Source organism: Dendropsophus ebraccatus, chromosome 4 (assembly GCF_027789765.1).
Source record: "Dendropsophus ebraccatus isolate aDenEbr1 chromosome 4, aDenEbr1.pat, whole genome shotgun sequence".
NCBI lineage: Eukaryota > Metazoa > Chordata > Amphibia > Anura > Hylidae > Dendropsophus > Dendropsophus ebraccatus.
In genome coordinates, this window is record NC_091457.1 from 26,393,109 (window position 1) to 26,405,268 (window position 12,160).

At 42.8% G+C, this 12,160-nt stretch overlaps 1 protein-coding gene across 2 annotated transcripts in view; it reads left to right on the forward strand.

Moving 5' to 3' along the window:
* Nucleotides 1–12,160, forward strand: part of RASGRP2 (RAS guanyl releasing protein 2) — a 91,282-nt gene that overhangs the window by 37,181 nt on the left and 41,941 nt on the right. Inside the window, exons 1-2 of one of the 2 annotated variants that reach the window (XM_069965310.1) lie at nt 1,739–1,954; nt 9,280–9,424. In XM_069965310.1, coding sequence (XP_069821411.1) covers nt 1,898–1,954; nt 9,280–9,424 — 202 coding nt within the window. In that variant the 5' untranslated portion in view covers nt 1,739–1,897. Of the gene's footprint in view, nt 1–1,738; nt 1,955–9,279; nt 9,425–12,160 lie in introns of those variants that run through there. The other variant, XM_069965311.1, reaches the window with a different exon arrangement.

The window sequence follows — 12,160 nt, forward strand, 5'->3', positions numbered from 1 at the left end:
TGGGGGTATTAACTAGGCTAGCAGGGACATAACTGGGGGGATTAACTAGGCTAGCAGGGACATAACTGGGGGGATTAACTAGGCCTACCAGAGGCATCATTGGGTGTGTGTGTGTAGGGGGGGGTAATTAGGCTACCAGGGACATGACTGGGGGGTTAACTCAGGCTACAAGGTATCACAAAGGATTCACATCAGGTACAAGGGGCATCACAGAGGGTTAACTACAATAGCAGGGGCATTAGGGAAACAATACTTTGCCTTGCCCCGGGTGCTGCAAACCCACGCTACCCTGCTGCGCACGGTATGCGGCCCTCGAATGATTTTATAAATGCCCGACCGGCCCTCGACATGGAAAAGGTTCCCCACCCCTGATGTAAATCATGATAAATAGGGCGTGGGAGGAGGTCACGCCCCCCCCCCCCACTCACCCATCAGGCAAGCGGGGGATACGGCAGACGTGTGCCAGGGAGAAGGGACGAATCGGCGCCTTCTCCCTGCCCCTGCCCGACTTTTCATAAATGTCCCCCTGTATTTTTGCTCAGTATATTGGTCAGTATTTTTCAACCAAAACCAGGAGTGAATTGGAAACACAGAGGGGGGGGGGGGGGGCAACCATGGCAACCAATCACCATTCCTCTTTTATTCTACCAGAGCTGAAAGCTGAGCTGTGATTGGTTGCTGTGGGCATTTAAAACCAGGTGTATATTTACACCCTTTTCATAAATCTCCCCCAGAAAGTCTATGGTCACACACTGTTGAAATTGAGTGGATGGCCGTCACTGAATGGTAAATAATTGCTGTTATTTTAAACTATAATAGTTGTTTTGAAATGAGGGCCGTTATTTGCCATTAAATGACGGCCATCCACTCAATTTCAACAGTGTGTGAACATAGCCTTTCTGTGTTTTTAAAAATACTGACCAAATTCTGAGCAAAAATACTGTGTGGGAACAGAGCCTAAAAGTGTAAGCTAGCTCCAATTGTATGAATGCTGGGAAACTGACAAATCTATGTGAAGTGCTGTGGAATTAGTTGACGGTATACAAATAAATGAATTATTTTTTGAAATAATCAATAAACCTCATAAGACTTCAGGAATCCTCAGGCAAGGTGTATAAAACGACACCTCACAAGCCCCATGTGCGCCCGACTTCCTCTCGTTTTTTCTGCCCCGTTTCCCCCTTATATCGCAGTCCCCTAAATGATGCTAATGACAGATACATCACTTGTTGATCGCCTTTTCTCCAGATACCTATATGTTGTTCTTGGAAACATTTATTCATGAAAAAATGTTGCTTGAAAGTTGGCAAAAATTGTCAAACTCATTTATGATGGCAGATTTTCATTCGGCGTCTATTGCCAGCTACTCGAGACTGAAAGGTTTTGCCATGTGTTCCTTTATGTAACTAAAGCTGCCACAAGTTTTCGAAGATTTTACATTTTTTATGGTAGATCTGTGTGTTTCTAGTCATAACGTTGTATAAATCTGTAGATATAATGTGTAGATATTTAATAAAAGGGACGGGGAGCGTATTTCTGTTAGGTACATACATTATTCCGCTTACCAAACACACTCCATGGGGGAGATTTATCAAACATGGTGTAAAGTGAAACTGGCTCAGTTGCCCCTAGCAACCAATCAGATCCCACCTTTCATTTTACAAAGAGTCTGAAAGGTGGAATCTGATTGGTTGCTAGGGGCAACTGAGCCAGTTTCACTTTACACCATGTTTGATAAATCTCCCCCCAATGTCAATATAGTGCTTCTCAGCTCAGTTCTTAAAGGGGTTATCCAACCTACCCAAGAGACCATGAGTATGCAGTCAGGGAGGCTGAACTGTCACCTCCTCCATTATAACAGTATACCGAGACTATATAATCATTGTCCGTAACTGTGATGGGATCGGCTATGAGATGTTGGTCCCATGGAGAGCCCAAGGACATGAAATGGCAGGTCACACGTTGAGACTTCTCTTAATGTATTAGATGAATTATATGTACTTGAGGACTAGAGTTAAAGGGGTACTCCAATCTGGCATCTGATTGTGGGGGGTCCAGGCAAGAACAGGGACTCCAAGCTTCCGTTATAATGGAGTGGCCACACGTGTGCTACTGGCTCCATAAATTTTTAATGGAATATGCTATACTTGGCTCCCATTGACAATGAAAGAATGGTGTATATGGGCGACCATGTACTCCTTCCTAATGGGAGATGGGGTCCCTGTTCTTGAGCTGGGGGCCCAGTTGTTTGAGAACTCGGTGATCACCTAGTTATGCCCTACCTGTGAATAGGGGGTAATTTTTTCAATAGTTTAAAAAATTGACTTTTGATCCATTATAATGTTATGGTTCCTTACTAATACAATAATAGCTTAAAGGGGAAGTTCCATGAGAGAAAACAAAAATACAGACAGGCAGGTAGGTGCAGGAAAATTACAAACAATGTTAACCTACCTATCCTCTCGCCCTATAGCGCCCCTTCAGGTTTCCAGCCGCTGGTGCAACTCCTAGCTGCAATGTTATATACCTGGCTGAGTGATTGCCTGCTCAGCCAATTAGTCTCTGGGGCGGGACTTTGCCGAAGTCAATGAGTGGCCGAGTGGGCAATCGCTCAGCCGGGCTGTGATGTTGCAGCTGGGAGAGCCGGGTACGTGATGTACCATGTTTCCAGCTGAAAATGACAGTCGGTGTCCACCATCAGGAGCGGCTCAATGGAGCCTAACCCATTTAACACCTTGCTATACGATCAAGGTGGACAAATATCAGGTTCTAGATCACAGATGTCAAAGGGCCCTATTCCACCGGACGATTATCGTTCAGATTATCGTTAAATCGTTCAAATCTAAACGATAATCGTTCGGTTGAAATGCAGTTAACGATTAACGACCGAACGAGAAGTCGGTGATCGCTTTATAAGACCTGGACCTATTTTTATCGTTGCTCGTTCGCAAAACGTTCGCAAACCGTTCGCATTGAATAAGAGGTCGTTCGGTCGTTCGCAATAGATATGAACGCAATAGCGAATAAATAGCGAAGAAAAAAAACGATCACAATTACGATTGAACTTTTTCGCAATAGCGGTCGTTTGAGATCGTTAATCGTTAACGATTATGCAAACGATAATCGTCCGGTGGAATAGGGGCCAAACTCATGGCCCTCCAGCTGTTGCAAAACTACATGCCTGGACAGCTGACGATAAACCCAACTTGCAATGCCTACCTAACATTCAGGTTTTCTATTGATGTCTATGGAGGTTTGTTTCTTGATTAGTCTAAAATCAAACAGCAAAAACTTTTAGCAAAGTTTTGCGGAGTAAAGTGACACCAAAAGGGTTATTGTACCAAAAGAAAACTGTGGTTAATGTGCCTCACGATAAACGGCGAGGAACGACACGACTGTAATGGGCTAGGTGTGAATGAATGCGCCAGGCCCACCAGAGATGTTTCATAACTGACTCTTTGTCTAGATTGCTAAACTGAGGAAAATTGAATAATTCATCGCTTACCACATCCTACCTCTACCATTGCGCTTTGATTCACCATTCTCTTGCCGTTCGTGGCTTTCCGCTCGTACAATGTTATACTGAAAAGCCATTTTATTACAGCAATTTCATTCATTTGTGTGTTCTCCTAGCGTGTGGTTAGGACGGCATTCTTCTGCCGGCTTTCTGTATTTAGGAAATGTAATGTGACTAAACAGCACCGGCGACTTCGGCCATGCGGACAGACTATAATACTCCCCAACTTCATAGCAATCAGAGCAGCTTTTAGAGATTGACCTTAAAGTTTTAACTTTTTTTTTTTTTTGCAGGTGTTTTGCATTCACACCATAATACATTACAGCACTAGCCTGCCATCAATCCAACTTTTTGGATATATACTTGCCTTCAAGAGTATTTGGCTGCTGCTACTTTTTCTTTTTTTTACAGCAGAAATACATTTCTATCTCACAAAATATTGGATTATTGGTTTAGATAGATTAACGTAAAAAAAAAAAATTGGCTAAAAAATTGTAAAAAAAGTAGCCTTTATTTTCTTCACAAGAATGCACAAATGCTTGATGGTTGCAGACGCAAAGGGTCTCAATTCTGTGTTCCAATTTGGTGTGAACAATCACTTACTGGAGCAGTGAAACCGTATAGTACAACTTAATTGATTCAATGGTTAAGGTGCGTTTACACACAACGATAATTGACCCAATCGTATGATTAACGATGTCAGAGTAACGATTTTTTTTTTCATAACGATCAGCGTTTAGACGGTACATAATATCGTACGGAAAATCGTTTTAGCCTATCTCACACATTGGTTAAATCGGCGAACGACTGTTTACACGGAACGATCTGCGAATTTTTTGTGAATGACGAACGACGATTTGAGAACATGTTGAAAGATCAAAATGAACGATTTCTCGTTCGTCATTTGATCGTTCGCTGCGTTTACACGTACGATTATCATTCGAATTCGATTGTTATCGTGCAAATTCGCACGATAATCGTTACGTGTAAACGCACCATTAGGCTGCGCCCAGAGTGGCTGCCATCTGTCAGTTCTTCAGTGCTGCTAAAGGTCTAAAAGCAATTTTTTTTTTTTACCAACTGGTGCTAGAAAGTTATACAGATTTATATAAATTATAAATTAAAAAACGTCCAGTACCTGTCAGCTGCTGTATGCCCGGCAGGAAGTGGTGTATTCTTTCAAGTCTGACACAGTTCTCTCTGCTGCCACCTCTTGACCATGTCAGATTTTCTATGGGGATTTATGTGTTCTGGATAGTTCCTGATATGGACAGAGGTGGCAGCAGAGAGCGCTGTGTCAGACTGGAAAGAATACACCACTTCCTGCAATGCAAACAGCAGCTGATAAGTACCGGAAAGCTTGCATTTTTTTTTTAATAGAAGTTTTTACAAATCTGTATAAACTTTCTGCCATCACTTTTCTTCTGCCATCACTTGATGAATTTTTTTCTTCTTCAGAGAATCCCTTTAAAGACACTAACCTGGTACAACCTTCCCAGATCTAGGCCTCACTTAGGAGGTTTCACCAGCCACTTTGTATAGGTCTGCCCTGTGTCTCCGTGGGTTTGTCTTCATGATTGCAGAGCCATAACCTAACATAAAATCCCCCCCCTGATATGCATATGTATATGTCACTTAGCTCACTGCAAATAAGGAGTGTGGTGCCGGCCCTGACAATCAGACATTGATGGCCTATCCTATGGATAAGCCATAAATATTATAAACCTGAACAGCACCTTTAAAGGATCTCAGCTTCCTATTCACTTTCCATAGGATAGGGATAACAAACTGGGATTTTGATCCCTACTGATGCGGAGAATGGGGGGTGCAATTGTTCCCACAAGTAATGGAGCACTTACTGTGCCTGCATGGTCATTACCGACTATATTCCATTCATTCTCTATGGCCGCAGAACGCTACTAAGCTGAAATGGGAATACCTCTTTATGTGCAGCAACTTGCACGTTCCATCCTGGAAGGCGGCTCAGTGCCATTCCCTGCTGCTACTAATACTACTCCTGTTGCTACTGTGCTGGTTAGACTGCTCGTCCCCAGTAATTGTGTAGCTCCATGACCTTATGTAATGCATAGGTCACTAGGTTTTATGGCACTGTTATAGATTAATGCAAAGCAGCCCTTGTTTCTATATGCTGTGTATGCTGTCTACAAAGTCCTCTATATAGTCCTCCCATACTTAAAGGGGTACTCCAGCAAAAAAATCTTTTTCTTTCAAATCAACTGGTTACAGAAAGTTATATAGATTTGTAATTTACTTGTATGAAAAAAATCTCAAGTCTTCCAGTACTTATCAGCTACTGTTTGTCCTGCAGGAAGTGGTGTTTTGTTTTCAGTCTGATACAGTGCTGTCTGCTGCCACCTCTGTCCATGTCAGGAACTGTCCAGAGCAGGGGAGGTTTTCTGTTTCAATATTTTTTTTTTATTAAAGATTTCTTATATACTCAACAAATAATCATCCCTAATACAATACTTATATAACATAGGTTATATGATTATTTGGTAGCAGGAGAGGTTTTCTATGGGGATTTGGTACTGCTCTGGACAGTTACTGTCTTGGACAAAGAGGGCAGCAGAGAGCACTGTGTCAGACAGAAAAGAAAACAACACTACTTCCTGTAGGACATGCAGCAGCTGATAAGTATAGGAAGACTTAAGATTTTTAATAGAAGTAAATTACATATCTATATAACTTTCTGAAACCAGCTGATTTGAAAGAAAAAGATTTTCGCTGGAGTACCCCTTTAATACATGGTTCACATTTTTAATGGAATAATAATCTGAAAGAAAACCAGTCCACTTGTTATTCCATCTGAATTTTTCCTCCCGGCATGTGAATGGGGTAATATAATACTATATTCACTTGCATTATGTTGGCAGATTGTGTCAGGATGAAGGCGCAGAATCCACACCTAAACACTGTCACAAGCCTGGAGATGTGAACATGGCCTAATAGTGTAATAGCCTCCTCCATGTATTAGGCAAGGGTTAGGAGTCAAGAGAGCACCTAGAGCGCTGAGCGCCAGCTCTCTGTTTTTCCTGGATGCAGGACGTAGAGGAAAGGCTGCTTTGTCGCACTCATGGGGTCATAGTGATGTTGTGTGATTTCCTCATGTCACTAGTTATTATTGTTCTATTTTCCAGAGCTGACAACTGAGATGACAACCTACTATTTACACCGGCTCCTGCCTGCCCATTTAGACTTTAGAGTGGAAACCATTACCACAGCCCCACAATGCTATTAGAGTTCAATTTAACAGTAAGGCTCTGTTCACATCATGTTATGTGAGCACGTTCAGCGTATGGACCTGGAAAACTTCTGGTGCACATACATAGCAAATATAACTATATCCCTTCACCCGACAGAGCCAAAGGGATTATATACCTCTGTATACCCTTTATACTGTGTAGAAATCATAGATCTCTACACATTTGTATGCAAAGTTATCCAGTAATATACATGTATGTATGTACAACTGAATCTTAAAGGGGTACTCTGAAGAAAAATATTGTTTTCAGATCAACTGGTACCAAAAAGTTGTATAAATTGCATTTTAAAATCTAGTACTTATCAGCTGCTGTATGCCCTGCAGGAAGTAGTGTATTCTTTCCAGTCTGACACGGTGCTCTCTGCTGCCATCTCTGTCCGGGTCAGGAACTTTCCAGAGCAGTGAATCCCAATAGAAAAAAGAGATGAGGGAATCTTGAACATGCTCTGTTCCGTCCAAACCTCTGAGTACGGCATTTGATTATTGGTGGCTGAAGAAGTTGGATGCAGTCTTAAGGCTGCCTGGAAATACAGCTATGGATACAGCCATAGGCTAAAGCAGGGGAAGCGAACCTTGGCTTTTCAGCTCTTGCACAACTACAGCTCCCATTATGCCTGGACAGCCAAAGCATTACTTGAGCTCTCCAGGAATGATGGGAGTTGTAGTTTTGCAACAGCTGGATAGCCAAGGTTCTCTACCCCTGGGCTAAAGGCCGTATCTGTGTTTTTCGGGACGTCCTAGTTGCATCCAACTTCTTCAACCACCGGCAGTAAAATGCAGAGCATGCTCAAGATTCGCTCTCCTGCTCTGGACAGTTCCTGTCTCGGACAGAGGTGGCAGCAGAGAGCACTGGAAAGCATACACCACTTCCTGCAGGACATACAGCAGCTGATAAGTACTGGAAGACTTGAGATTTTTAAATGGAAGCAATAAATCTGTATAACCTTCTGACACCAGCTAATTCGAAAACATTTTTGTTACTCCGGAATAACCCTTTAAGTCACTTATTATTGTCATGGTACACTGCAATATCTATAAACTTTTGCCGACATATTGTAGTGACCTTTCCAGTGTCTCTGCTTACATGTCATTATTTTCCTGAAAGAGGAAGGAAAACTTATTTAAGAGGAGTGATGACAATTTGTTGGTGACTTTTAGTGCAATGTTGTTTCCATACAAAGAAACAGATCTGTTGTGCCAAGCTGACGATGCCGTTTCATTGTCTCTGTATTCCTGAGAGCGGTCCCGTGGCACGATGTTCTGAGTAATGTTACAGCTATTGGCACAGAGGATGCATTCTAGTCAGGCATTTGTTTATACTAAAGGCTAAAAATTATTTTGTCCTTCCTCAATAGTGTTACTAACACATTAACGGTAACCCCCCCCCCCCCCAGTTTATATGTTCTCCCCTATCCTATATACTGATTGGCAGGGGTCCGATCACTAATCACAAGTAAATTTTCTAGTGTGCATGCTGGTCCTACTCCATTCACTCAATGGGACTTACAATCTGATAGTGATCAACATGATGATAGTTTATCAATATATTATGAGCAGAAACCTCTTAAGGGTACGTTCACACTTACCGGATCCGCAGCGTATTTTCTGCTGTGGATTCGCAGCGTATCCGCAGCAGATTTCATTTAAATAACTGAACACAGCATCAAATCTGCACCATCAAATCTGCTGCGGATCCTGTAGGTGTGAACGCACCCTTAAAGGGAACCTGCCCCAAGGCAATGCTATCTAATCTATGGTCATCATGTTATAGAGTAGGAAAAACTGAGAAGATTGATATATATCATTGTGGGAAAAGATTGAGTATAACTTGATTGAAATCCCTGCTCATCCTGTGTTAAGAAGTCAAGTGGGCGGTGTCACTCAATGGACTGGACTCTTTAGCATGGAAACATCAGGGATTTCAATCATTTAATTACAAGTTATACTGACTTTTTCCCATAAAGATATATATCAATCTGCTCAGTTCCTTCTGCTCTATAACATGATGCCGATAGCTGAGGTAGCATTTTGATGGTGACTGGTTCCCTTTAAGTAAACTTTAATATTTTTTTTATATGTAATAGATTGTTAGGGACAATCCAGGGATTTATTCTGTTCAGAGCTCTCCGTAGAACGTGAGCTATAGGCCCCACTATACTAGAGACCACTCTATGAAACACTACTGACGTTCCCAGAAGCCCCATGGGATACAAGTGTGTTTCTGTCAATTGCCGGAGGAAGTAAGCTATAAAAACAGGAAGATACATCAGAGAGATCGCAACTGACAGAGGAAGAGGTTACCCAAAATCTGGGAGGGGTAGTTCAGCGTGTACTGCATGTTTACAGATCACTTCACCTTTCTAAAGAAGAAATATCACATTCGTGCCACACACTTATATAGGGTTTCTATGAGATCTTAGGGATCATTGCATCTTATGGGTTCCATAGAATTTATTTTTTTTCTTTTTTCATCTGATAGATTGACAGTCCTACTTGCAAACCTCCTGGGAATTCATCCTATTGCACCTTTGCGGCAGTCAATGAAAAGGCAGAAATGGATGACTTGGATTTGGAGAAAGGCCATACTATCGATGAGATGATAGAGATATCCATCCACAACTTTGGTAAGAACATTGCACATGGTGTTATCGTGGTGTCTATATCTAAGGATATGCTGAACTACCATCGCCTTGACATCTGCTGTGTCACCAGTGGATATCACATTGAAAATTTGTAGTGTATAGTGGATAGATAGCTATGGTGGTGTTCAATTGTCACCGTGTAAGGTGCGAAAAAGACCCAACGTTTAAGTGACATCTCTTATTGGGTCTAGGTCTTAGTGTAAGAGGAGTTGGGGATAGCTCTTGTATAATTTGGAAGTATTGTTTTAAATGATTTAAAGGGTTTTTTCAGGGCATCATGTACTAATGAATTAACCAAAGGATAGCCCATCAGTACATTTCACCAGAAAAACCTTTACCATGTTAGTTTTTAAAAAAGATCTTTTGTCTTTGATGTAGGTGTAGATAGTAGGAAACAGTCGGAGAGCAGAGCTCTACTTTGTTTACCTCATCCTCTCAGCTAGATGTAGGGATGAGAATTGTCAACCAAATGCTTTATGTTACCCTTAGAGATAGGTGCAACTAGAGCATGCTCGAGTCTGGCATTGGATTACCGGTGGCTGGAGAAGTTGGATGCAGCCCTAGGGAGTCCTGGAAAACATGGATACAGCCTCTGGCCTATGTCTGTATCCATGTTTTCCAGACAGCCTTAGGGCTGCATCCAACTTCTTCAGTCACGTTCAAGTTCGGACAAACCCGGAGAGTACTCGAAATTCGCTCATCCCTAGAAACCAAGTTTTAAAGGGGTATTCACATCTGGAAATCATAAAGAGAGACACAGGGGCACCTCCTGGTGTAATACGTCCAATAGTGACCCCAAGTAGAAGTGCCATTGGAATGCACTCAATTGGGAGAGTTGTGCGATATTTTAGGCAGAACTCTATTGAAGGCGTGAAGTAGTTAACACCGCAGCTATTCCTGAAGGCACCACTGAAGTGGTCAGTAATGCAGAGAGATGGTCCTCACAGAACCAATGAACCTAGAGACCTAGAAAAGGTTCTCTAGGTCCATTGGTCCCATGAGGATCATCTCTCTGCATCTGGAAATCATGATATATCCCCAGAATAAGCCATAAATGGGAATAGATGCCAGTCTCAGCTTAGGAACCCATACCCATCTTTAGCCACTTGGCCTGTGGAAGTCGGGAAACAGCCAAACCAGCTGTTTTATGCAGTTTGTGTGACTCCCGTTGATATTTATATGCCTGGTACACACAGCATAGCACAGCAGTCAATGATGCTTTTGCTCATGGTGCTATACTGCTTTTTCATCTACTATAAGGCTATGTTCACATTATGTATGAGACCGGCCGTTCCGTGACCCCGGCTGTGTCACGGAACGGCCGGTCTCTGGCCGGATCATCTAGGCCGGTACTTAAGTATCGGCCGGGTGATCTATCTGGCCGCGGAGCTCTGAAGCGGGCGCATCAGCGTGCGCCCGCATGAGAGCTTCCCATAGCCCACAGTGAAGCAAGCGGCCCGAGCCGCTCGCTTCACTGTGTGAACTGACAGGTCTTTCTGCGGTCGGAATTCACTGAATTCCGGCCGCAGAAAACTGACCTGTCAGTTTTTTCCAGCGCCGCACAGGATCCCGGCCGGAGCGTATATGATGTGTGTACGCTCCGGCCGGGATCCAATTGACAATAAGACTATGTTCCACACCGCAAAACTACGGCCGTAGTTCTGCCGCGAGAACTACGGCCGTAGTTTTACGTTGTGTGAACATAGCCTAAGAGTCAATGGAAGTTAGGAAAATGCAATAAAATAGCCCATTGATCTGTTTTTGGTTTTCTGACCACCTACGTTGGCCTTGACCTTGAGATAACAGCAGGGCCCACCTCTACAACCCCCCACCTATCAGACTTTGTAACCAGTGTCGGACTGGCCTACCAGAAATCCTCCGGTGGGCCCCCAGCGTTAGTACCTGCACAACCGCTGACTGATATGTTGTTTCACTCTGGTTCTTCAGTGGTGGGCCCCCAGGATCATTTCCTCCGGCGGGCCCCAGATACCCCAGTCTGACACTGTTTGTAACCCCTTAACCTTGCTTTATACTGCAGCTCTGTAAACCCTCCATCCCTTCCCTGCTCATCTCCGGACAGTCAGTGTCATGATGGGAATCCATCAAAAGTGAAGCGGAGGAGAATGAGCAGATATGATATCATTAGTCCCTTCATTAATTTTATTTACTGGAACTCTCCATAGCCCGCAGTGGAATTGTTCTGCTTAGTTGGAGAAGCCTTTTCCTTGTAAACTTTTGTTCTGCTGTAGAGAGCGGGCTGGACATATTTTGCTAGTGATGTAATTGTTTAGCTGAAATATAACATTGATTTGTTATTATGGGGACGATGTGGGAAAGCACATGTGCGAACAGTATTGACTGGCAGTATTTAGTGATATCAATGCTGAACGCCATCATTGAGCGCGGGCTCCTGTTTAGTGACACTGTAAAGATTTCCTTACAGGCAGACATGCATCCCTGCACCCTTCACAAGCGGGAATAGTCCAACAATAACCTGTAAGAATTCATAGGAATTCATCGTTTCCATACACCTTGTGGAATCAGTCGCTCCAGTTTATACAGTGCATGGATCCACAGCGATCAGCTGATCACCTACCTGATTTTGTTCCAAAAAAAAAGAATTATTGTTGTTGAATTATTAGAGACGGTCTTGTATTTTCTTGATGCACAGCATTGACATTTAATTTGTAATTTATCTATTGTTATTTATTTATTTAT